The sequence below is a fragment of the Limanda limanda genome, chromosome 9 (genome assembly GCF_963576545.1).
Source record: "Limanda limanda chromosome 9, fLimLim1.1, whole genome shotgun sequence".
NCBI lineage: Eukaryota > Metazoa > Chordata > Actinopteri > Pleuronectiformes > Pleuronectidae > Limanda > Limanda limanda.
The window spans coordinates 18,837,967-18,865,401 of record NC_083644.1 but is presented as its reverse complement, the minus strand read 5'-3'; the positions used below and the strand labels follow the sequence as shown (position 1 = coordinate 18,865,401).

Here is a 27,435-nt window from a genome sequence, read left to right as displayed (position 1 = left end):
CTCTGGTGTGTTGGAAGATTTATCTGCAGTGTGTGTGTTTGTGAGGCCTGAGTGCATCGTCAGTCACCCGCACTATCACAGGAGATCAGATCGGCTGCTTTTCCACATGCGTCTGTGTTTGTGCAAACACTCACACACACACACACACACACACACACACACACACACACACACACACACACACACACACACACACACACACACACACACACACACACACACACATACTGGTTTCCATGGTCTGCGGGCCTCGAACTTGTTGTCATCATCTGTGGGGACCACCCTTTCTAGAGGTATTTGAGGTATGAAAAAAATCAGGGGCACTAAAAAAAATTCTGTTAGTACATACACAACTTAAAATATCTAAATTTATGAAGTAGTATTTTGACTGTGCAAAATGGGGACCGAAGAAAAAACGGGTAGGTATGGCTGATGGGGACCTTATTTACATATCATTTGCATGACTCACACAACTTGTCATAAGACTGATGGGGACCTTGCTTCAATAACGCATTATTACATATATATATATTACTACTGATACTGTAAGTCCTTCCATTATTACATTTGTTAGAGCAGTTTGTTTAGTCTAAACCAAAGAAGAAAAATCAATCTTGGCTCAGTTGTTGATAGATAATGTAGCGATATAACATGAGGCCTTTAAATGGTGATAGGGATGCAAAGCATCACTTTGCACAGAACATCTTGCTGTTAATGAACTCTGCCTTACAATGAAGCAGAATTTGATAGGACTATTAGTGTTATGCGGTTGAAGTGAATATTAACATATCAAACAGTGACATCTATCTACATCCGTACAAAGAATAAATCTTATTCAGTCAAATTTGTAAGATATTTTTAATTACAGCCAACTGCAGAGCAACAGCTTACTGCTATTCAATCACTTTCAAAATATTTGGTCGAATGAAAGACAAAATTCAAGTTATCTGAGTTGTAGGGAAAGACAGGATTTTTTGTAAACAAATAAAATCTCAAGTTTTACCGATCCTTCCTTTTAACATAACTCTTTTAGTAAAAAAAAAAAATATATATATATATTTTAGAATTTAAAATAACAAAAATGTTGGCTATTATTGGCACTTCAGAACAGAACAATAAAATACATTTTTTTTAAATGCCTTAGTCATAGTAAATAAACATTTTCAGTAGACCAAGTTAGTATCTGCCATACCAGATAGGTGGTAATCTTCCTATTATTAACTAAATTTCCTCTTGTTGGCTGTAATGCGGTTATATATGTAGAATTTCACATTCTGCCAGCTCCGGTCATTAAGAGCTTCTGGTTCAGCTCTTATACACTTCTCACAGTCAAACTTTGCTGGAACAATACAAGATGTGATGAATCGATTCATGTGGCTTTCCACTGCCTCCACCTCTGTCTGCTTCCAGGGTGTTTTCTTCTTTTGGGCAGTTGTACCTTTAAGTGGTCAGAAAAACAAATTTGTAATGACAAAGTGTGTAAGAGTTATAATCCAAAGTTACAAGTTCTGTACAGTATAAACTAGCTTCTAAAGTATAAGAAAACTAATTTATACAATTACATTGCCAAGAAAGCACTGATTTGTGCATTCTGCCTGAAATGGTCAGTGGGAAAGAGGATTTTGATTCCATTTTCTTATAAGCTGTACATGCTGTGTTATATTAAAAAATAAACTGTTAATTCTGGTCACTGACATGGACTCACATTTACTGACATCTATTTCTCAAAATTGTCATGAAGACAATAATGTATTTATTAAATGTTGGATCTGTTGGATAAATAAACACAATGTACCCATTCACTCATTAATCTATCTAAATATGGATTTGTGAGTACCCAGGACAGGTGGTTGGTATAGGGGCTAGTTGTTGTTTGTATGTTTATACTATTAAAACTGTTACTGTTATGAGTCCTACTTTAAGCACCTAATAGACTATAGAATCAGCCTAAAAACCCTTTATCAGACTATTGCAGGCCTGAATATACAGATAAAACTAAAATAAATGGGTGCAGCAACAGTTATGCGGCAAAGTATTGGTGGCAACATCTTAAATGGGCAACACCGAAAACAGACTCTGATCTGGTCTTTTTTTTATGACTGCTATCTAACAAATTTGGCAATTTCTATATATTTCTAATATCCATGAAAGAAGCAAACATAATAAATACTGACATTAAAAAGACAAGAGGTACTACATGTCAAACGTTTACCTTTTGAGGAAGGCCTCATCGTACTGACTGGTTTTGGTTTATTGGGTGGTTGTGGCTGCATTTCATTCCTCTCAGTGGGAGGAAGTGACTCCTCTGCTGGTGGTGCTATAAAAGAAAAAAAAAAGAAGTAAAACTTTAACAACATTTTCCAGGGACAATTTTTAAATGACAAAATTATAAACAGCTTTAACATGGTCGGGGATTTGAAGGTGTGCTGTTTCTTTTTCTGTTCCCATATGGCTGCTATGACACATTTTAAAACATTTGGACATTTCTATAATTAAAACACTAACAATTAATATAAAGAAAGAAGCATACATAATCAATACTGACATACAAAAGATAAAAGAGAAGTGTCATGAGGTCACCTATTGAGGAAGGCCTCATTCTGCAGGATTCTGAAGGTACCTCATCACTTGATGAGTGTGGATTTTGTCTCTTGGGTGGTTGTGGCAGCATTTCATCCCTTTCGGTATGAGGAAATGTCTCCTCTGTATGTGGTTCTATGAAAAAACAAAAAAAGAATTTCACTTTAAAGACATATATGTACTACAGAATAATGATAATACAAAATTGAAAATTCAGTTTAATTAATAAAAGTGTATTCAACCATTCAAGTGTTGAGTACACTTTTTAAACTACATATTATTAAAAAGATGAATAAATAATGTTTGTTAATTTTTATTTTCGATTGATTTCGAGATAAATGTGTGTGTCAATGGGTGAATGACAAAGCTGTACTGTAAAGCACTTAGTGGTCTTCAATTATATCACACAAACATCAGTGTAACCATGCGAAATGAATAAATGATGAACAAAAACAAACAAAAAAGTGAAATAAAATAACATACCATTTGGATCTATTCCAATTTCATCCAACCCTTTAGGCGGTCGTGGCACGAGTTTACCCTTTCCGTACTCCATAACTGCTGCATTGTGAGCAAAGTTTCCTCTGTTGCCAATATAATCCAGGTGTCTTTTTTTCTCTTTGGAACCTTTTGGAAAGCTTAGAGCTTTAGCCACATCTGATTTATCTTCATGTGCACGCTCTAGATGCCTTGCAATTTTTGAAATAGGCTTACTGCAATACAAGCAATAATGTTTTTTGTCATACACACCCTTCCCACCTTTTTTTTTAAATGAACTGACAACGACGCTGTCGTTTATGGTCTGACTTGAACAGGGTTCTTCTACTGCTCTGGGGGCTTCAGGTGTAATGTTGTGACTGTCCAAAATCATGTTGTCTGGTGTTGTAGAATCGCAGACAGGGGGGCCTATTGAGCTATCCGGATCACTGTCACTTTTGGTACCTGGTACGTAGTCATCTGCACTCTCTGATGACGAATCAAATAGCTCAGAATCTTCCAGATCTGTGTCTTTCATCTAAAAAAATTAATGAAAACATTATAAATATGTAGAGCTGTAATGGTTAGATTAGAAATTAGTCAGTAACCTAACAGAACCAAATTAAAATTGTTAACAGTGTTGATGTATCAATTAAACCATCATCTCATTTGGCTGTTTTGCAAGTTTTGTTTCATAATTTGTTTATTTTAGCAGTTTATATTAATAATAAACAGGGTATTTTGACTGTTCTGAAAAAAATAAGATTATATCAACTTGCATCAACTTGAAAAAATTGATGTTCAACTTAAAGTGATTATTTTTTACAGACTACATTATATATATTGTTAAATTATAATCCACTGAATTATTGGAAGTTATTTGTGAATGATGTCAACTCACAGTAAGTACTTACCAGAATACTTTTAGTCCGTCTTAGTTTTGGTACAAAAGTCTCAGTTTCATTTTCGAACTCTGTAATCTGTAAATAAAGGCACATGCACAATAAATAATATAGTAAAGTACATATAAGAATATTTGAGACCAAAGTTGTGTCTGCTCTGCTAAACTAAGTCTGAATTCACAATCTACAAAAAATACATTTCATACATTTTACACACAACATTATAGTTCATTGTGGGGACCAGTTTTATCTAACTTTTCAAAAGTTACAACTTGCACACTGTCAGAAGGTGTTTTGTGGGGACCTCGTGACTCCAAACTGTAGAGTGATAATTTATCAAGAAAGAAACAACTGTGAAGTTTGAAATCTACCATGAATATACCTCTAACACTAACCTTCAAGATGTATGACTTCAAATGTCATTGTATACCAATTTACATTACTTCTGACCAGTGAAGCTCTTTCTCGTTCACACAACTTAACACAGGCTTTGTGGGGACATTTTACACACAACATTATAGTTCATTGTGGGGACCAGTTTTATCTTACTTTTCAAAAACAGTTTGTACTTGCACACTCTCAGAAGGTGTTTTGTGGTTACACACTGTCAGAAGGTGTCTTGTGGGGACCTCGTGACTCCAAAATGTAGAGTGATAATTTAACAAGAAAGAAAATACTGTGAGGTTTGAAATCTAGCATGAATATAGCTCTAACACTAACCTTCAATATGTTTGACTTGAAATGTCATTGTATACCAATTTACAATACTTCTGACCAGTGAAGCTCTTTCTCGTTCACACAACTTAACACAGGCTTTGTGGGGACATTTTACACACAACATTATAGTTCATTGTGGGGACCAGTTTTACCTAATTGTTCACACACAGTTTCTACACGAACTCTGAACATAGAGTGACAAAATAATGAAAAAATAGTGATGGACATGAACTTACCTCTTCAGGTGTGGTCTTTGGCGCAAAGGCACCATCTATCAGACTCTCTGAGTGGACAGGATCAGAGTCATCCTCCTCCATGGTGTCAACAGTGATGCTGGTCGTCTGTAACAACAAATTGTATGACTATTTCAAGAAATTTAAACATAAGAGACTAATGGTTCATTCAATGTATATAATACATTGACATTCAAAAAGACTGACCATTGAGATTTTACCTCTAAAATGAGAAACACCCTGTTATTAACATAAAACAAACTCCAGAGAAAAGAAGCTTGAATTAATTTTCAACTATTTCTTCCTGCCCAGCCAAGCTCTATCTCGTTCACACAATTTAAATAAAACAGGCTTTGTGGGGACATTTTACACACAACATTATAGTTCATTGTGGGGACCAGTTTTATCTAACTTTTGAAAAACAGTTTTTACTTGCACACTCTCAGAAGGTGTTTTGTGGTTGCACACTGTCAGAAGGTGTGTTGTGGGGACCTCGTGACTCCAAAATGTAGAGTGATAATTTAACAAGAAAGAAAATACTGTGAGGTTTGAAATCTCGCATGAATATAGCTCTAACACGAACCTTCAAGATGTATGACTTGAAATGTCATTGTATACCAATTTACATTACTTCTGACCAGTGAAGCTCTTTCTCGTTCACACAACTTAACACAGGCTTTGTGGGGACATTTTACACACAACATTAAAGTTCATTGTGGGGACCAGTTTTGTCTAACTTTTCAAAAACAGTTTTTACTTGCACACTCTCAGAAGGTGTTTTGTGGTTACACACTGTCAGAAGGTGTCTTGTGGGGACCTCGTGACTCCAAAATGTAGAGTGATAATTTATCAAGAAAGAAAATACTGTGAGGTTTGAAATCTAGCATGAATATAGCTCTAACACTAACCTTCAAGATGTATGACTTGAAATGTCATTGTATACCAATTTACATTACTTCTGACCAGTGAAGCTCTTTCTCGTTCACACAACTTAACACAGGCTTTGTGGGGACATTTTACACACAACATTATAGTTCATTGTGGGGACCAGTTTAATCTTACTTTTCAAAAACAGTTTGTAATTGCAAACTGTCAGAAGGTGTTTTGTGGGGACCTCGTGACTCCAAAATGTAGAGTGATAATTTATCAAGAAAGAAAATACTGTGAGGTTTGAAATCTAGCATGAATATAGCTCTAACACTAACCTTCAAGATGTATGACTTGAAATGTCATTGTATACCAATTTACATTACTTCTGACCAGTGAAGCTCTTTCTCGTTCACACAACTTAACACAGGCTTTGTGGGGACATTTTACACACAACACTAAAGTTCCTTGTGGGGACCAGTTTTATCTTACTTTTCAAAAACAGTTTGTACTTGCACACTCTCAGAAGGTGTTTTGTGGTTACACACTGTCAGAAGGTGTCTTGTGGGGACCTCGTGACTCCAAAATGTAGAGTGATAATTTAACAAGAAAGAAAATACTGTGAGGTTTGAAATCTAGCATGAATATAGCTCTAACACTAACCTTCAATATGTATGACTTGAAATGTCATTGTATACCAATTTACAATACTTCTGACCAGTGAAGCTCTTTCTCGTTCACACAACTTAACACAGGCTTTGTGGGGACATTTTACACACAACATTATAGTTCATTGTGGGGACCAGTTTTACCTAATTGTTCACACACAGTTTCTACACGAACTCTGAACATAGAGTGACAAAATAATGAAAAAATAGTGATGGACATGAACTTACCTCTTCAGGTGTGGTCTTTGGCGCAAAGGCACCATCTATCAGACTCTCTGAGTGGACAGGATCAGAGTCATCCTCCTCCATGGTGTCAACAGTGATGCTGGTCGTCTGTAACAACAAATTGTATGACTATTTCAAGAAATTTAAACATAAGAGACTAATGGTTCATTCAATGTATATAATACATTGACATTCAAAAAGACTGACCATTGAGATTTTACCTCTAAAATGAGAAACACCCTGTTATTAACATAAAACAAACTCCAGAGAAAAGAAGCTTGAATTAATTTTCAACTATTTCTTCCTGCCCAGCCAAGCTCTATCTCGTTCACACAATTTAAATAAAACAGGCTTTGTGGGGACATTTTACACACAACATTATAGTTCATTGTGGGGACCAGTTTTATCTAACTTTTGAAAAACAGTTTTTACTTGCACACTCTCAGAAGGTGTTTTGTGGTTGCACACTGTCAGAAGGTGTGTTGTGGGGACCTCCTGACTCCAAAATGTAGAGTGATAATTTAACAAGAAAGAAAATACTGTGAGGTTTGAAATCTAGCATGAATATAGCTCTAACACGAACCTTCAAGATGTATGACTTGAAATGTCATTGTATACCAATTTACATTACTTCTGACCAGTGAAGCTCTTTCTCGTTCACACAACTTAACACAGGCTTTGTGGGGACATTTTACACACAACATTAAAGTTCATTGTGGGGACCAGTTTTGTCTAACTTTTCAAAAACAGTTTTTACTTGCACACTCTCAGAAGGTGTTTTGTGGTTACACACTGTCAGAAGGTGTCTTGTGGGGACCTCGTGACTCCAAAATGTAGAGTGATAATTTATCAAGAAAGAAAATACTGTGAGGTTTGAAATCTAGCATGAATATAGCTCTAACACTAACCTTCAAGATGTATGACTTGAAATGTCATTGTATACCAATTTACATTACTTCTGACCAGTGAAGCTCTTTCTCGTTCACACAACTTAACACAGGCTTTGTGGGGACATTTTACACACAACATTATAGTTCATTGTGGGGACCAGTTTAATCTTACTTTTCAAAAACAGTTTGTAATTGCAAACTGTCAGAAGGTGTTTTGTGGGGACCTCGTGACTCCAAAATGTAGAGTGATAATTTATCAAGAAAGAAAATACTGTGAGGTTTGAAATCTAGCATGAATATAGCTCTAACACTAACCTTCAAGATGTATGACTTGAAATGTCATTGTATACCAATTTACAATACTTCTGACCAGTGAAGCTCTTTCTCGTTCACACAACTTAACACAGGCTTTGTGGGGACATTTTACACACAACACTAAAGATCCTTGTGGGGACCAGTTTTATCTTACTTTTCAAAAACAGTTTGTACTTGCACACTCTCAGAAGGTGTTTTGTGGTTACACACTGTCAGAAGGTGTCTTGTGGGGACCTCGTGACTCCAAAATGTAGAGTGATAATTTAACAAGAAAGAAAATACTGTGAGGTTTGAAATCTAGCATGAATATAGCTCTAACACTAACCTTCAATATGTTTGACTTGAAATGTCATTGTATACCAATTTACAATACTTCTGACCAGTGAAGCTCTTTCTCGTTCACACAACTTAACACAGGCTTTGTGGGGACATTTTACACACAACATTATAGTTCATTGTGGGGACCAGTTTTACCTAATTGTTCACACACAGTTTCTACACGAACTCTGAACATAGAGTGACAAAATAATGAAAAAATAGTGATGGACATGAACTTACCTCTTCAGGTGTGGTCTTTGGCGCAAAGGCACCATCTATCAGACTCTCTGAGTGGACAGGATCAGAGTCATCCTCCTCCATGGTGTCAACAGTGATGCTGGTCGTCTGTAACAACAAATTGTATGACTATTTCAAGAAATTTAAACATAAGAGACTAATGGTTCATTCAATGTATATAATACATTGACATTCAAAAAGACTGACCATTGAGATTTTACCTCTAAAATGAGAAACACCCTGTTATTAACATAAAACAAACTCCAGAGAAAAGAAGCTTGAATTAATTTTCAACTATTTCTTCCTGCCCAGCCAAGCTCTATCTCGTTCACACAATTTAAATAAAACAGGCTTTGTGGGGACATTTTACACACAACATTAAAGTTCATTGTGGGGACCAGTTTTGTCTAACTTTTCAAAAACAGTTTTTACTTGCACACTCTCAGAAGGTGTTTTGTGGTTACACACTGTCAGAAGGTGTCTTGTGGGGACCTCGTGACTCCAAAATGTAGAGTGATAATTTATCAAGAAAGAAAATACTGTGAGGTTTGAAATCTAGCATGAATATAGCTCTAACACTAACCTTCAAGATGTATGACTTGAAATGTCATTGTATACCAATTTACATTACTTCTGAGCAGTGAAGCTCTTTCTCGTTCACACAACTTAACACAGGCTTTGTGGGGACATTTTACACACAACATTATAGTTCATTGTGGGGACCAGTTTTATCTAACTTTTCAAAAACAGTTTTTACTTGGACACTCTCAGAAGGTGTTTTGTGGTTACACACTGTCAGAAGGTGTCTTGTGGGGACCTCGTGACTCCAAAATGTAGAGTGATAATTTACTAAGAAAGAAAATACTGTGAGGTTTGAAATCTAGAATGAATATAGCTCTAACACTAACCTTCAAGATGTATGACTTGAAATGTCATTGTATACCAATTTACATTACTTCTGACCAGTGAAGCTCTTTCTCGTTCACACAACTTAACACAGGCTTTGTGGGGACATTTTACACACAACATTAAAGTTCATTGTGGGGTCCAGTTTTATCTAACTTTTCAAAAACAGTTTTTACTTGCACACTCTCAGAAGGTGTTTTGTGGTTACACACTATCAGAAGGTGTCTTGTGGGGACCTCGTGACTCCAAAATGTAGAGTGATAATTTAACAAGAAAGAAAATACTGTGAGGTTTGAAATCTAGCATGAATATAGCTCTAACACCAACCTTCAAGATGTATGACTTGAAATGTCATTGTATACCAATTTACATTACTTCTGACCAGTGAAGCTCTTTCTCGTTCACACAACTTAACACAGGCTTTGTGGGGACATTTTACACACAACATTAAAGTTCATTGTGGGGACCAGTTTTGTCTAACTTTTCAAAAACAGTTTTTACTTGCACACTCTCAGAAGGTGTTTTGTGGTTACACACTATCAGAAGGTGTCTTGTGGGGACCTCGTGACTCCAAAATGTAGAGTGATAATTTAACAAGAAAGAAAATACTGTGAGGTTTGAAATCTAGCATGAATATAGCTCTAACACTAACCTTCAAGACGTATGACTTGAAATGTCATTGTATACCAATTTACAATACTTCTGACCAGTGAAGCTCTTTCTCGTTCACACAACTTAACACAGGCTTTGTGGGGACATTTTACACACAACATTATAGTTCATTGTGAGGACCAGTTTTACCTACTTGTTCACACACAGTTTGTACTTGCACACTGTCAGAAGGTGTCTTGTGGGGACCTCGTGACTCCAAAATGTAGAGTGATAATTTAACAAGAAAGAAAATACTGTGAGGTTTGAAATCTAGCATGAATATAGCTCTAACACTAACCTTCAAGATGTATGACTTGAAATGTCATTGTATACCAATTTACAATACTTCTGACCAGTGAAGCTCTTTCTCGTTCACACAACTTAACACAGGCTTTGTGGGGACATTTTACACACAACATTATAGTTCATTGTGGGGACCAGTTTTACCTAATTGTTCACACACAGTTTCTACACGAACTCTGAACATAGAGTGACAAAATAATGAAAAAATAGTGATGGACGTGAACTTACCTCTTCAGGTGTGGTCTTTGGCGCAAAGGCACCATCTATCAGACTCTCTGAGTTGACAGGATCAGAGTCATCCTCCTCCATGGTGTCAACAGTCATGCTGGTCGTCTGTAACAACAAATTGTATGACTATTTCAAGAAATTTAAACATAAGAGACTAATGGTTCATTCAATGTATATAATACATTGACATTCAAAAAGACTGACCATTGAGATTTTACCTCTAAAATGAGAAACACCCTGTTATTAACATAAAACAAACTCCAGAGAAGAGAAGCTTGAATTAATTTTCAACTATTTCTTCCTGTCCAGCCAAGCTCTATCTCGTTCACACAATTTAAATAAAACAGGCTTTGTGGGGACATTTTACACACAACATTATAGTTCATTGTGGGGACCAGTTTTATCTAACTTTTGAAAAACAGTTTTTACTTGCACACTCTCAGAAGGTGTTTTGTGGTTGCACACTGTCAGAAGGTGTGTTGTGGGGACCTCGTGACTCCAAAATGTAGAGTGATAATTTAACAAGAAAGAAAATACTGTGAGGTTTGAAATCTAGCATAAATATAGCTCTAACACGAACCTTCAAGATGTATGACTTGAAATGTCATTGTATACCAATTTACATTACTTCTGACCAGTGAAGCTCTTTCTCGTTCACACAACTTAACACAGGCTTTGTGGGGACATTTTACACACAACATTAAAGTTCATTGTGGGGACCAGTTTTATCTAACTTTTCAAAAACAGTTTTTACTTGCACACTCTCAGAAGGTGTTTTGTGGTTACACACTGTCAGAAGGTGTCTTGTGGGGACCTTGTGACTCCAAAATGTAGAGTGATATTTTAACAAGAAAGAAAATACTGTGAGGTTTGAAATCTAGCATGAATATAGCTCTAACACTAACCTTCAAGATGTATGACTTGAAATGTCATTGTATACCAATTTACATTACTTCTGACCAGTGAAGCTCTTTCTCGTTCTCACAACTTAACACAGGCTTTGTGGGGACATTTTACACACAACATTATAGTTCATTGTGGGGACCAGTTTTATCTTACTTTTCAAAAACAGTTTGTACTTGCACACTGTCAGAAGGTGTTTTGTGGGGACCTCGTGACTCCAAAATGTAGAGTGATAATTTATCAAGAAAGAAAATACTGTGAGGTTTGAAATCTAGCATGAATATAGCTCTAACACTAACCTTCAAGATGTATGACTTGAAATGTCATTGTATACCAATTTACAATACTTCTGACCAGTGAAGCTCTTTCTCGTTTACACAACTTAACACAGGCTTTGTGGGGACATTTTACACACTACATTAAAGTTCATTGTGGGGACCAGTTTCATCTAACTTTTCAAAAACTGTTTTTACTTGCACACTCTCAGAAGGTGTTTTGTGGTTACACACTGTCAGAAGGTGTCTTGTGGGGACCTCGTGACTCCAAAATGTAGAGTGATAATTTATCAAGAAAGAAAATACTGTGAGGTTTGAAATCTAGCATGAATATAGCTCTAACACTAACCTTCAAGATGTATGACTTGAAATGTCATTGTATACCAATTTACATTACTTCTGACCATTGAAGCTCTTTCTCATTCACATAACTTAACACAGGCTTTGTGGGGACATTTTACACCCAACATTATAGTTCATTGTGGGGACCAGTTTAACCTAATTGTTCACACACAGTTTCTACACGAACTCTGAACATAGAGTAACAAAATAATGAAAAAATAGTGATGGACATGAACTTACCTCTTCAGGTGTGGTCTTTGGCGCAAAGGCACCATCTATCAGACTCTGAGTGAACAGGATCAGAGTCATCCTCCTCCATGGTGTCAACAGTGATGCTGGTCGTCTGTAAACAAAAGTAAAACGTTCCAAACATTAACTTCTATTATATTGTAATATTTCTATTCAGACAAAGTTTTCAGATTACATCCATGTCATAAGCGAGACTGAATACATTTAGAATATGACCCTGATTCTTTACCATATAAAGTAATAGCATTTCAATGCTTTGTGCTTATGCCCGAACCCATTTCGCCCCTTCTCCCTAACCCTATCCCTTGTTTTACAGGGTTATCTTGCCCCTTGAAACAGTTATAAGGGGTAGTGGTTGAAATCTTCCCCATCAAATTGGGACAGCCCTTCAAGAGCCATTACATAATCAGTGGTCATCGCAAAAACCCGCCACGTCATCAGTAGTATTCGATTTAAACAGAAGCGACAAAAGGTTTTCCTGGAGATGTCATTGTAAAAACATTGTTGAGATCCTAAATTAACCAAAGCTATTGCTTGCAGTCACTAAAGTGACAAACCTATAATATCATAATCTCATCTATGCTAATGCAGGTGAATCAATGACATTTCCATTCATCCAATGGAAATTGAAAAGCTTGGACACGCTGCACTATTTCACATATAAATCAAAAGCACAGCTTCAGGCTGCTAGCAGAGGTTTGTAGACAACCCTGCTAGGATGAAGTGTTAAAAGAGGATCATTCAGTGCAGTAACATAATATCTATAATAATCTAAACTGACCTTCAATAGCTCCTTAAAACTTTTGTAAATCAGATTCCTGTTTGTAATTACATGTTCCTGTTATTTTCACTATAATTAGTGGTCACTCATGCATTGCAGCTTAAAATCCAAACAAGTTGTGTCAATCCTGGTATTTTTTGTATATGTATAGTGTACATGGTTATTGCAAATATGAATACAGCCAAATTAGTTCCACATATTTCTCATTCTACTAAAATGTTGTCATACTTGACTCATTGTATTTACTGTGTTTGCAACATACTTGTGTTCGCCATGGGCAGTCTTCACCTCCATAATCATAGGTGATTTCTTCTCCTTCTTTGATGTCATCCAGGGCAAATACACAAAGGTGGGGTACTCCATTAACATACATTTTTTTCATTTTCGAGTTAGGACGTCTGTGTTCATCATTAACTAGTCGCCCAATTGAGCCATCTTCTCTGGAGGCATCAACACTTGAGAAATTGGAAAAATTGGAAAAGAAAAAATACAAATGTCACAATATATCACGATAAAATCAGAGACCCACGTAGTAGAGCTTAGTATAGTATATGGAGTCTAGTTTAGGTATTCTTAAGTCTTACCACCATGTTTTCCCTCTCCACTTGAAGGCAAACATGAATGCAGCACATGAGGGGTGGTAAAGTTTTCTCCTTCTCTGTGATTCTGCATCACTTATCATATCCCCCCTATATTGTACAACAAAGTCTCCTTTACAAATTGTACCCTTTGCAAATACGCCACGTCCTGTAAACAATAAAAACATTTTCAATAAAGATCCATTAATTATATTTGTTAACAATGAGTTTATGCTGATATATAATACAAAACAAACCAAAACTGACCAGCATTCTAGTCCATATTAAATGTATTCTGGAGCTTTTCTTTAGATTTTAAATGATAATTATTTATTGATAATTTACAGCAGATACCACCTCACCTTTTACTGCATTAATATACTGGACCTCTAATTTGCAGATTTTGTCAGTCTGTGAAATAACATGTTGAATTGCATCCTGAAAGGGGCTGATGCATGGTGCCATTTCTGCAGGAAAAGATTAAAAAAAAATTGTTTACTTGCTTAGTAAGACTGGTGGTATTAAAAATTGCTGTTGTTGCCTCAATCCTCATGAGGGTTGTTTTTCTTGCAAAATTCAACTACAGAAACCTTCTCCTTTACTCTTTGTCATGAGTATAGTTTCTGCCTACAGGGTGATGCATACTCTTGTGAGTTGTTGCATAAACTTTACACACATACAAACATATATGTACTGTATATCTGTCTTGTGCATGTGTGAAAGGTAAACTGGGTCAATACTGTAGCCAATTATTTGGATTTTACCTGCAGGTCATGCCTGAAAACAGCTTAAATGAGAAATGATAATGTCTGAATAATTGTGAAGGAGTATGGCTTTCACATATAAAGAAAACAGCAGGAGAATTCAGACAGGAGGACGTGCCTGGGTAGAGCAAGCCAGAGGCATGACATGATGTACACATTCAGTAGCAGAGAGCATAGTATTTTTGTTTACAGCACATCGAAGATGATGGCAAAATAATAGTCATTGTATTTTGTTTTGCATGTACACCAATGTTACAAGCATTTGGACATGTCCACATTATCAACAAAGAGTCAAAAGGGAGATTTTTCATGCTGAGATATTTTTATTCTCCCAGTCTCACGTCTGTGAGCTGTTAAAAACACTATGAACTTTCCTACTCGCCGGCTCTGAATCCTCCTTCTATCATTTAATTCCAGATGTATGCCTCTGACCATGATGCTTTAATAACCTGCTCTGCCTCTTCCACATGAACGTGCCCATTGTTAAATAAGAAAAGTTTAAAGGGCCTGTTCATAACCAGCTTCCAAATAGAGGTTATCCAGAGCAGCCAGGTTACATTTCCTCTGCACATAAACTCCTTCACATATGCATCATGCTTGCAAGTAGTTAGAGAAACGCAGTAAAACATTTGAGGTCATACACTTAGCCTTTGTAGCTAATCAGAGCTATTAATCATGCTAGCTAGGTAATGGTAATTAATGTAATTTGAGGGTTCAACACTGCTTATACTTATTTAAGATACAACTGTGCTTACCTTATGTCTTACTTTTGCTCCTCTGCACAAGTTCTTATCTTCTTAGCTAGTTTCTCCAGCAAAAAGTCTTCTTTTACTGTTGATTGCTGAAAATGTCATCGCTGCTTTAATCATTACTAATGGGGACCAGGAAGTGGGTGGCACCCAACCATATTTGGAAGATGTGTGTGTGTGAAGCAGTGGGTGCAGTACTAGCTAGAAAAAGTAGGGACACTACTGAGCAATGCTCACACACTAACATTTACCAAAAAACATGTAATATGGGCCAATGCTTCAAACTTCACAGGCACCTTCAGAGTAGCTCTAGTATTCATTTAAAAGGGTAATCCTCATGGGGACCGGCATTTCGGTCCCCACACCGCAACCGGTCCCCATGACGTGACTGTGTAAACAGTCACCGGTCCCCGCGGTGTGATGATTACCAGAACACACACACACACACACACACACACACACACACACACACACACACACACGCAGTCAAACACTGAGCGCCTGCTTCTTCTCTCTCACAGTTCCCGCCTTCTCTCTCTCTCTCCTCTCTCTCTCTCTCTCTCTCTCTCTCTCCGCCCGCGCTATACCTCTACAGACGTTTCTTTTTTCTTTCGACTGCTGCCCTCCTCCCCTTTATTTTCTCTGTCTTCACCTCTGCTGCTTTTCCTCCTTCCTTCTCTTCTTCCCTCTCTCTTTTTCTTTCTCTCTCTTTCTCCCTCTCTGTGTCTTAGCCCCCTCCTCCCTTCTTTTCTCTCCCCCTTTTCTGTGGTTGGCAGTCTCCCTGGGACTGTGCACATTCCTGGCTGGAAAAAATCTGAAGCTTTGTCCAAACACCAGCTTCCAAGATCTGCCCAGAGAAATCCCACATGGCTGTTTCTACACTGCAGACCTCCCCCCTTTGACTCCCCCCGACCAACACCCACCCTCCTCTCCTCCCTCTCAACTCCTCCGCACAAAATGACCCTCTCCCCCATCGACTCCCCTTCCCCACCTCCTCTCTCCATCCTTGTGAGGTTCGTTTCTATACACTTCTTCTAAAACCATACATTCATCTTTCTGTCTTCTACAACATGAACCCTGCACTGACCTGGTATTGGAGTTAAATCTCCACAGCACACTGAACAGACAAACATTCCTTTGACCCCTCAACTGCCAGGGCTCCACCAGGCAGCCTGAAGAAAAACAGACAGTTCTTGCCCATACACTTTATCTACACTCCCCTGTGTGTGTGTGTGTGTGCGTGTGTGTGCGTGTGCGTGTGTGTGTGTGCGTGTGCGTGTGCGTGTGCATGTGCGTGTGAGGCCTGGTCCCTATCTCAAATCCATTAGTCTATAGGAGACGGAGCCTCAGACACCACAGCTCTGATGTATGATGCTTCACGACCACCCTGACACCAGTGGGAATATGACCTACACACACATACACACACACACGATGCGGCGATGCCTGTGAACACAAACGTTATCAACACAATTACACATGCATAGACTCAGAAAACTCAACATGAGGCACTCTTTGTGGAAAGTGTGGAGCCTCCCATCAGTTACAAGTTAAAGCGTATATATACATTTGCCTTGAATGTGCATACCACCTTCCAATAATTTGATTAAAGCTGACAAATGCTACACAATGAATGGCACAAAGTGTGACTTAAGGTAGAGGTTAAACTGTTTGAAGACACAAAAGCTGGTTGCACATTTAATGGCGTTTGCACGTCCTGCAAATGAGAAACATCAGAATATACAGGAGCCCTATGTTAGACGGTTATCGCCTCAGAGTAGAATGCACATGCAGGTTTGAGTCTTGACCTGAGTCTCGCTGCCGCAGCTCTTCCCTGCACAGTCTAACCAATGTGCAGACTACTGTACACCAGTAAGATCCTGAACAGGTAGTCTGAACACTGGGATGACGGAGCAGGACCATTCCTCACGTTTTTCCACCTCAGGTTTGTTTGCTAGCAGTCCTGCCAGTGGCGGCGGCCGAGGCCAGCGAACGGTTTCCCTCCGTCCTTCTCTTCTCCCTGGTCCTGAGTCAGCGCAGGGTCCGAGGGCGAGGGGTCTCACACATGCATCGGACCTCCACTCCAACCAGGCGTCCCTCCTTTGTGGAGACGTTCTTGGGCCTCGGGTCGGCCGTCCGCTGGGCTGTGTGGCGGCGTAGTATCCAGTCTTGACGTGGCACACTCACTCATTCAGCTAGGGATCTGCCTGTTCACTTGGGGAAGGCATCAGGAAATAAGGGGAGTGAGAGAAGGAAAGGGATTGAGGGAGGAACTTAGCAGCCATATATGGGTTGATGGGACCCTTGGGAATCAACTTTGGAGTGGTCTGCAGTTTCTCCCCGCTTCTCCTGCACACACACGCTCTCTCCCGCTCTCCATGTTCCTCAACCCTTCCTCATCTGCTCCAGCTAAAAAAAATCACCTCCCTCCGTCCACCTCCATCCCTCCTCTTCCTCTCTTCCTCATCTCAACTTTCTATTTCTACCCCATCAGAGCGCCCTGTACTCGCTCCAGTCTCCTCCCCCCTCCGTCTAAAGCGATCCCAGATGTTGCTCCATGGGCGCCAATCGCGTTCTGTCATTTTTTTTTTTTTTTTTATCCTCTGTTACAGGAAGTGGGCCCCTTCAGGAAAAAAAAGGGAAGAGGAACGAAGGACTAGAGTCGTAGGGTTCAGGGGAGCACAGGGAGAGGGAAATGTGCAACCAGCGGCACGCTCACATCTAGTACCACATGTGTGCACGTGCTCTAACGCAGGCGCACAACTCGGGCAGCATCCAGGGCTGTAGGGATGAACACTCTAGATTTCGTTTTTCGGGAAAACACCTTTCTTCTTCATCTCTTCCTTCTCTTTTCCTCATCCATGGCCCTTTCCTATAACCAACCGTTTGGACGCCCCCTTCTCAGAGGAGAGAGCGAGGGAGCAGGCCAGGGAAGAGAAATGTTGTGTTAGAGCTTGAGTCTGAGTAATGACTTTCACATGTGGGCCCGGACTCTCTCCCTCCTTTTTTTCCCTTTCATACTCCTTCTCTCCTTCCCTCCCGCCCTGGTTCATTTCTCTGCACCCTGCCTCCATGCTGTCTGGTTCTCCTCACGCCGGCCGCTCCACTCCTCCGACTGTCCTCAGTCGTTCATAAGTCCCCTCGGAGGTGACAGACTATAGACTTACAGTATCTCTGTCCCCTTCTCTGTCTCTCTCTCCATCTCTCTCTCTCTCTCTTTCATTGTCTTCCTGTCACTGGTGAGTGGGTTGTTAGCATGAATCAGTCTGCAGGCATCATCTGAACTGGGATGCTCTGCTCGCTCTGCGCTCCACATCTCCTGTTCGCCTCTCTGTCCCACATCCCTCGTTCCTCTTTAGATGCAGGCTGAAAAAAAAATGTACTACCAGACACACAACTATTTCATTTAAAGCCCCCTAGTGAACCGTCTCCAGTCTCCGCTGCTATCAACGCCTGTGTTACCTCTCGCCTGTGATTTCATATTTCTACTCTGCATTCCTCTGTCAAACTTTATCTTTCTCTATTATGTCTCTTCCAGGAGAGGGAGAAGATGTGTCTGCTTCCTCTGGACAAATCGCAGCTCAGAGATGCGGAGAGGGGCTTCGTGTCCAGCGAATTACTCTTTGCGCAGAGTTAAGGTTTGTGTGTCTGCGTGTGTGTACGTGCACGAGACAGAAAAGGGAGTAGTGCTCTTGTCACCTGCTCGCAGTGATATTTTACAAGGGTGGACACTTTGGAGGAGGAGAGGAAAGAGATCTTGCACTTCCCTTGACCTCTCCCGTTCAACTCCGCCACCAGGACTGAGAGGATATCCAGTGGGTACTGAAGTGGGTGTTGTGCTTTTTTTGTTGTGTGTATTCAGAGTATATGCCAGGCCAATAAAGGCAAGCCAGGGTTTGAGTAAGCTGGTTGTGTGTGAAGCAGATTGAGTAAGACAGAGAGACAAAGAGAGAGCATGAGCGAAGGAGAGAAAGAGAGAGAGAGAGAGTGTCTAGGTGGTGGAGCAGAGCCAGAGCCTGGCTGATTGTACCAGAGCATGTGGGCTTTGTTTATAATTCTGTGCAACGCTGCATTCAGATGCACAAACTGGCTTTGTGTGTGTGTGTGTGTGTGTGTGTGTGTGTGTGTGTGTGTACGTGTGTATGTGCTTTCACCACTGTGTGTGTGTGTGTGTTGACCACAGCATACCATCGGCAGGCTCATTAAGCAGCTAATCAAAGCCAGAGAGTTTGGATCAGAGATGAGGCTGCTCTTGTTTGGAAAGAATTGCTCGACTCACCACAAGAAGGAGGGAGAAAGAAGGACTGGAAGGGTAGAGTTTGGGGGGGAGAAAGAAAGTGGGAGAAAGAGAGCGAGAGAGAGAGAGAGTATCAGAGCCATCGGCCAGGAATGTGTCAAAGTCAGTCCTATGGCGCCCCCCCCCAATCCCCAACTCCAACCCACACCCCCTTCCCTGCATGCTCATTCTCTGTTTCTCTTTCTGTATTTGTGTGTGAGTGTGTGTGTGTGTGTGTGTGTGTGTGTGTGATTGTGTGAGTGTGTGTGTGTGATTGTGTGAGTGTGTGTGAGTGTGAGTGTGTGTGTGTGTGTGTGAGTGTGTGTGTGAGTGTGTGTGTGTGTGTGTGTGTGTGTGTGTGTGTGTGTGATTGTGTGAGTGCGTGTGTGTGTGTGTGTGTGTGTGTGTGTGTGTGTGTGTGTGTGTGTGTGTGTGTGTGAGTGTGTGTGTGTGTGTGTGTGGGGGGGGGGGGGGGAGGGGGGGGCAGACATTGCAGTGGTTTTTGTCCCTGTCTGACAGTAATCAAAAACCTCAGGAAATTCAAATCTGAAGCAGTCAGGCCTCTGCAGAAATTCCTCACTATGAGTGAGAAGTGAAAGTCACAGTGGCCGTGAGACGGTGAGAGGACGACAAAAGGGCCCCAGAGAAAAAACATGTTGATGTATAGTGAATAATCAGCAAGGGGAACAATCTGAACGTGTGCTCACAAACGTTGGTGTCCTGATCTTGGTGTAATAGCACTCTGGTATTGTCATCCTTGGCCTGGCTCCCTCTCTGTTGGCCACCACGCCCTGACTTATTAGCCTCACCCATTCTAGCCCGTCCATAAGCTCACAAGCTGAATTTGAGCCGGTTTCTTGATCTTCCTGCAGAGCTTTCTGCTGTTGCTGTCCGTCTGTTTCCTCTCTTCTTTTCTCTCTAACCCTTTCTCTCTCTCTCTCACACACACACACACACACACACACACACACACACAAAGGTTTCACATTTTTGAGGTTAATTGCTATGTGTTCTGAATGTGAGAAGGCAACAACAAAAGGAGGAAAGAAACAACGGAGTGATTAAAGAAAAATGTTTAACAGATGGTCCACAGCCTGCTGCAGATCCCTGGTTTGGTCTCTTACTCTGCTCCACAGCCCAAAGCACAGACAGAGATGGTGTGAGAAGGAACGTGAGAGAAAAGATAGAAAGAACAAAAGAAGCTGGGGAAACAGTGAGAGAGAAGATGAGGGGATAAGTCGCAGAGAGACGGAGGGCATTTCAATCATAAAAGTTTAGGAGAAAATGCTTTTATTTGTTAAGTGAGCATGTGTGTGAGTGTGTGTGTGTTTGAAAAGTTCCTAGTGCTTGTTAGAATTTTCATTTGTTTTTATGTTTTAGCAGGATTATGCAAAAACTACCAGGCGGATTACCACAGAACCTGGTGGAAGGATGTGGAAGGACATTTAGGTGTGAATCCAAATCAAGAAATGGATCCAAGTGAATTTGTTTTTTCCCTTATTAATTTCTCAGAGAATCACGTGTGAATCTTGATGTAAAGATTCAGACATCATTAAATGAGTGTAATTCATGGAGACCCTGTTAACCTGCCACTACCACCAATGTAATTAATGTAGCCTTTGCTATGAAGCTTGTTTTAATTTTGAGACTGTTGAGCCTTGGCAGAGGTATGATCTCGACTGGGTGCAATTCTTTACATTATTCTGGATCATACATTGATAACATACCAGATTTAGTGGAGACTGACCAAAACCACCAAAGAGCTGCTTTCATTTACAAAGACCAAACAGACCCACTGGATTTTATTAAAAGCCCAATGATCCGTTTCAACTTTGTAGAGTGCACCACTTGAATACTTTTACATAAAGTATGTATATAAGACCAGGTTGTGACAATTTGATTCCCTGAAAAATGCATGGATCTTTATAACATCTACAGGGAAGTGATATCTATTAGTGTGTGGAATTTGGTGCAGCTGGTTTGAAGTTAAGGGGTCTGTCGGGCCTCAGCAGTGGAATGAACTTCACTGAGTGCCGTCGTAGTTTTCAGGATATTTACACCCATCTACTGTGTTTTTTTTCACATCGTAAATTTAATGATAAGCAATGTTTCCACATGTTACAGATCAAGGCAATCTTGTTCCCTTACAAAGTGGATCAAGAGCTGCGTTCACTATAGTCGTGTTACGAAATTAAAACATGAATCCTGACATCATCCATATGTTGCTGCTACATTTCTTTGCTCTGATATCCTCTTCTCATTTCACCACACACTAACTCATAATAGGAAATTGGCATGACTGTGGAAAAAATTACAGCTCTAAAGTGACATTAAATGAAATGATGCATCCTGTGGCGGAGCCTGCGTGTTCTGCAGGAGACTCTGACGAGGGACCGTCTTCCTCTCCTCCCACAAGATGTGCAGCAAGATGTGTTTCGTGAACATGGTGAAAATCGGTCGGCTGAAATGATCACATGATAACTCAAGCATCACTTACAGTTAATAAGAGAAACCAATATAGCATCACTAAAAGGTCAGACAGCCATATATGATCATCATATGTTTTTAACCCTGTCTATCTTTTTGTTGGATTGCGTGCAGTAATTAAACCAAAACAAAAGAACATATTTCCATAAAACACGGAAAAAAAAAAAAAAAAAAGTTCTACTTTTACATATACAGTATATACACTCCTGATCAAAATCTTAAGACCAGTTAAAAAATTGCATGAATTTGCATTTTGCACTGTTGAATCTTAGGAAGGTTCTAAGTAGAGTTTTTAAAATGCAAAAAGAAGAAATGGGAACAAGAGCCCAAAAGTTGTGAGCAGGCAATTTATTGAGAACAACAATTTAACTGAAGTAGGCTGTTCATCAGCTGATCAAAAGTTTAAGACCACAGCTAAAAAAAAACAAAAACCTCCTAAAACAGAAATTAAAGTGTCAAAAACTGACTCAGTAATGAGTAGCTCCACCATTATTGTTGATCACTTCAAAAATTCGTTTTGGCATGCTTGATGCAAGTGTTTCCAAAAGGCTAGTGCGAATGTTGCGCCAAGTGGTGAAGATGGCTTCACGAAGGGCATCCACTGTCTGGAACTGAAGTCCATTTTTGTAAACTTCCCTTGCCATCCATCCCCCAATGTTCTCAATTGGATTAAGATCAGGGGAACACACAGGATTGTCCAAAAGAGTGATGTTATTCTCCTGGAAAAAAGTCTTGGTCAGACGGGCATTGTGAATTGGAGCGTTGTCCTGCTGAAAAACCCAGTCGTTACCACACAGACGTGAGGGATGCCCGCTGCAACATCTCCACGTAGCCAGCTTCTGTTTGACGCCCCTACACAACCTGGAGCTCCATTGTTCCATTGAAGGAAAAAGCACCCCAGATCCTGATGGCGCCCCCTCCACTGTGCCGCGTAGAAAACATCTCAGGTGGCATCTCCTTGTCATGCCAGTAACGTTGGAAGACATCAGGACCATCAAGGTTACATTTTTTCTCGTCAGAGAATAAACTTTCTTCCACCTTTGAATGTCCCATGTTTGTGCTCCCTTGCAAAGTCTAAACGAGCAATTTTGTGGCGTTGAAGGAGACGTGGCCTTTGAAGACGTTTCTTGTTTTTGAAGCCCTTCCTTCGCAGATGCCCTCTGATGGTTATTGGGCTGCAGTCAGCACCAGTAATGACCTTAATTTGGGACGAGGATCGTCCCGTGTCTTGACGGACCGCCATTCGGATCCTCCGGCTCAGCGCTGGTGAGATTTTTTTGGGTCTACCACTTGATTTTTTTGTTCCATAACCCTGAGGATCTTTTAAGAAATGCAAAATGACTGTCTTACTGCGTCCAACCTCAGCAGCGATGGCACGTTGTGAGAGGCCTTGTTTATGCAGTTCAACAATCCTACCACGTTCAAAGACGGTGAGCTTTTTTGCCTTTGCCATCAAGAGATCTTCACAGTGTGATTACTTGACAGGAAATTACATGGAATCCAAATTTTTGAACAGATTTTGGCTTTTAAAGGCTGTGGTCTTAAAGTTTTGATCAGCTGATGAACAGCCTATTTGAGTAAAATTGTTGTTTTCAATAAATTGCCTGCTCACAACTTTTGGTCTCTTGTTCCCATTTTTTCTTTTTGCATTTTGAAGCTCTACTTAGAACCTTCCTAAGATCCAACAGTGCAAAATGCAAATTCACGCAATTTTTTAACTGGTCTTAAGATTTTGATCAGGAGTTTATATATATATATAAATACATACATAAATATCTAACATGTACAACCACTTTTGAAAAGGGGATAAAGAGAGGATGTGGTTTGGGACAGGGAAGAACTGGTTCTGACAAGTTTTGAAAAATTTGGTGCAGCTTCAGATTGAAGTGGAAATAGAGGAATCTTTTTTTTAACTCTGATATTTTCTCCCATCTTCACTGGGAATACATTCAAGGGTCTATATGGGAACATCAAGGCAGCTGATATCTCTGGGTGTGTGAAATTGGGTGCAGCTTGATTGAATTTAGTGCGACTGTTGGGCCTTGGTGGAGGTATGTGCTCGACTGAGTGCCATTCTAGTTCAGTGCTGCGTGTGTTAGCGTTACAACTGGAGAATGATTATAGTACATGCTGTTTGTTCCCCGCAACTTGGTGAATTTATGAAAGGTCTGTGAGGAGGTTATGTGTTTATTACCCTGTGCTGTGGAAAGACTTTTATTCCTGGCGAGGAAGTGTAGTTTTTTGGGGGGCGTCTGATACTACTGCCATGAATTGCAGGAACGCGTACAAGGACTACAAATGTCTGGAGTAAGCCTGTAACTCTCCGGATGAGTTGGACAGCTGTGAGGCTTCTCTGCTGCGGGCCGGAGGATTCTCCCCCTGAGAGAGTCACCACCAGTCCGCTGACCCCGGATTAAACCTCATTAAATCCAACCCTGACCCCAGCTGTTTGGAGCGGCACCTGTCTGCACCTTACCGTTGTGTCATTGCACCTTTTTGAGGGATTTTAACCTTAAAGTCTGGCCACAACCCTTCAACCCCCCCCCCTTCTCTCTCCATGTTCCCCCTTTCTTTTCCCCCTTGCCAAAGTGAAAAAGCAAGTCCCCCACCCCTTCCATCTTGCTCTTTCGTTGGCTCTTCAGCGCAGCATTCTTGGCCCATGATGTCACTACAATATGTGTGTGTGTGTGTGTACGTGTGTATGTGTGTGTTCTAGTCTGTTTCTAATCAGCAGCTCCCCGTCACCCACTCCTCCTTTTCTTTCTTCTACCCACTCCTCCTTACCTCCCTCTTTTGTATTCCCTCTATTCTGCTCTCTGTGTTCCTATCAAAGTGGCTCTGCACTTCAACAATAGTACAGAACAGATGACGACTTATAATACACGTCACTTCACACATCTGGATTAGCATGAAATGACCAGCATTGTTACCTCTCACTACATTACATCCCAGGTTAAAATGAAAAATCAAATGGACAATCTCAGCAGTCTATGATGCATTTGCCTCAACTCCAATTTTTCGGTTGTCCAGGCGGGAAGGGCGGGAGATCAAACCAACAACCAGAAGGTTGTTGGTTTGATCCCTGGCACCTCTACTCTGCAAGATACTGAACTCTGACGGCAGTGTGTGAATGGTGTGAGATAGAAAATGCACAGAATAATGTATGTATGTATGAGTTTGTGGCTTAAAGCACTTTGAGTGTTGGATAAGACTAGAAAAGCACTTTGGAAATAAAGTCCCTTTATCATTTGCCCCAGTTGCAGCATCAGGTCATCAGCCGAAGACCATTATGCATCTCATGACCCACAGCGTAAACTCTTCACCACAATCTGAACTGTTAAATCATTCTCACTTTCTTTGAACTGTCTGCAAACCCGCTGTTCCTCCATTTGTATCACTGTTTAGCATTAATCTTCACCATAAGAATCTATATTCCACCGTACCATTATTCTTCATTTGAGGATTTTCCACTGAAAAAAAAAGAAACCCAAGGGTACAAAAATAGGATTTTAACACCCCTTTAAGAATTTGCTGTCATAATCCCAATTCAGAGTAAAATATCACTTTACAAAAGCCCAACGTTTTGACTTGTCACAGCTGTTTATGAACCCTCTCTCTCTGTAGGTGAAAGAGTTCATTAGCTCCTGGACCAGCTCTGTGCTCTGGGGGAAAGCTCAGTACTGATGCATGAGTCACCAGAGCAGCAGCAGCAGCACTGGGAAGAAGTGCTCTGCAAAGCACCCGCTGGCCTGAGGGAGGCGCTCTCCACCACTGAAGAGATCTCCACCTCTACCTGCAGCTCTCCTCCTGGATACTGCCCTCCAGGTGCAGAGATCCCAGTGATGCACAGATGCATGCAGGGAACTGAAGCGTGCTTCCCATGGCTGTCACTTATGGTTATCGTCTCCACTCGGCTCCACCTGTTCCTCCAGTGCCCGCTCCCACTGGAACCACACATTTATGCCCTGAAATCTGACCCCTTACGTTGAGATGACCTCCAGCAGCACCCACACACACTGGCATTTATGCACTCACACACTCGCATACACACACAATCAAAGGTTTTACACCATGGAAGCAGAGGGAATTGTTATTTGAGCTGGGTGGGGGTCTGCTGGAAAATGTGTTTCTCATATTCTCGTTCCCATCAGCCTCAGTAGACAGGAGTTCTCTCTCTGCAGCTTTCTGCTGGAGCCAGAGACAACAGGCCGAGTGCTCTGTCAAGTTTTCGTCTGCCTCTCTGTCCTTCACCCCCCCCCCTACTCCCTCCTTCTCCTAGTATGCATTTTGTTTTATTGCCTCCCTCAGTTTCCTTCATGCAATAACTGTTATTTTTCCTTTTCTCCCCCCGACTTCTTTTTCTTGTTCATTTCTTCACTTCTCCCCTTTCACTGGTTCCTCCCCTGCTTTTGGCCTGTCTCTCCTTTTTCTCTCCGCCTCATTTCCTCTGTGCTCTCCAACGGTTCTTTAGGTTCTTTCCCGCACAAACTCCTTCTTTCCTTCCCTGACTATCTTCATCCAACCTTATGCTTCTTTTCTGTTACCCCGCTCCCATACTGTATACATCATAGGGTGCATGATCGTACTTTTCTTGTCTTCATATTTATCCCTTTATAACTTTAACGTTTGTTGAAAACAAATACAGACCACGACATGTGTTACAATCAGAATATCAAGTAATAATCAAGGTAAACCTAAAGCACGTGATGAAATTAAATATATAAAATACATTGAAATTTGTGAAACGGTATCAGCTGTGAATCTGTGTTAAAACTTTCTGTTCAGTTTTTTTCCTCATTGCACACTGGTTGTACATCTCTTTAGTCTTGTGTGTTTTCAGGGGTTTGAGGGGTAAACAGTGTTGCAGCCAAATCCAATACAATTGACAAATTTATCACCAGTTACTTCAGAGTAGATAATTAGAGAATTCAAATTTTTCCGTGAACTATTTCTTTAATGCAATGTCAAGCCACACTGTATTCCCCACAGCGAAACCTGCACCAGTAAAGACCAAACCTGGTGCAAAGACAGAAGCAGGAATACAGCTCTGAGAATCCAGGGAATGATAACCTCATGTTTTTGTCTGTGTTTGATTGTTTGTGTGTCTGTCTGTGGATTATGCGAAAACAACGAAACTTGGTTGAAGACTGAGTTATGAATGGGAAGAAAACATCACATTGTTGCAGATCTGGTTCGGGGAAGGGGGGATCCAGCATTAAAAAATCAACATGTTTAGTGAACTGATATTCATTAGTGTGTACAATTTGGTGCAGATCCTAATACAAATGTAGTGAATTTAAATGTGGTTTTATAATGGGCCTGTTGGGCGGAGGTATGCGCTCTACTGAGTGACATCAAAGTTTCCTATTTTCAAGCCTTTTTTGATTTGAAATGATTGGTCACTCTGATGCTGTTGTTCTTTTCAACAGTGGTATTTAATGAATTATTCACAAACTTAACAGAGATTGTTTCTATGATTTAACTTAACTGTATTAATAACTCTGTCGTTTTTTA

General features: G+C 40.3%; 1 protein-coding gene and 1 long non-coding RNA gene across 5 annotated transcripts; both read right to left on the bottom strand.

Moving 5' to 3' along the window:
- Positions 1-841: 841 nt before the first annotated feature.
- Positions 842-8,535, bottom strand: LOC133011158 (uncharacterized). 3 transcript variants are annotated; one of them, XM_061078864.1, is made up of 9 exons: positions 8,433-8,535; positions 6,673-6,777; positions 4,913-5,017; positions 3,972-4,037; positions 3,340-3,595; positions 3,064-3,207; positions 2,581-2,715; positions 2,213-2,317; positions 842-1,438 (listed from the first exon to the last, which is right to left on the bottom strand). In XM_061078864.1, the coding sequence occupies exons 1-9, from the start codon at positions 8,511-8,513 to the stop codon at positions 1,218-1,220; spliced, it is 1,218 nt and encodes a 405-aa protein (XP_060934847.1). In that variant the 5' UTR covers positions 8,514-8,535; the 3' UTR covers positions 842-1,217. The 3 variants fall into 3 exon arrangements, with proteins under 3 accessions (XP_060934847.1, XP_060934846.1, XP_060934848.1); XM_061078863.1 differs by having other exon boundaries at positions 3,064-3,595; XM_061078865.1 differs by lacking the exon at positions 3,064-3,207 and having other exon boundaries at positions 3,523-3,595.
- A 3,785-nt stretch (positions 8,536-12,320) lies between these two features.
- LOC133011157 (uncharacterized) lies at positions 12,321-15,598 on the bottom strand. 2 transcript variants are annotated; one of them, XR_009680724.1, is made up of 4 exons: positions 15,165-15,598; positions 14,008-14,112; positions 13,330-13,814; positions 12,321-12,380 (listed from the first exon to the last, which is right to left on the bottom strand). It is a non-coding gene; the product is annotated as an uncharacterized LOC133011157 (long non-coding RNA). The 2 variants fall into 2 exon arrangements; XR_009680723.1 differs by lacking the exon at positions 15,165-15,598 and having other exon boundaries at positions 14,008-14,284.
- Between the last annotated feature and the right edge of the window lie 11,837 nt (positions 15,599-27,435).

Coding starts and splice junctions, on each gene's coding strand:
- LOC133011158 (XM_061078863.1), bottom strand. CDS start 8,513: ATGGAGGAGGATGACTCTGATCCTGTCCACTCAGAGAGTCTGATAGAT. Junction 2,318..2,580: donor AATGAGGCCTTCCTCAATAG/GTGACCTCATGA, acceptor TTTCTTTTATAG/CACCACCAGCAGAGGAGTCA. Junction 1,439..2,212: donor GATGAGGCCTTCCTCAAAAG/GTAAACGTTTGA, acceptor GACCACTTAAAG/GTACAACTGCCCAAAAGAAG.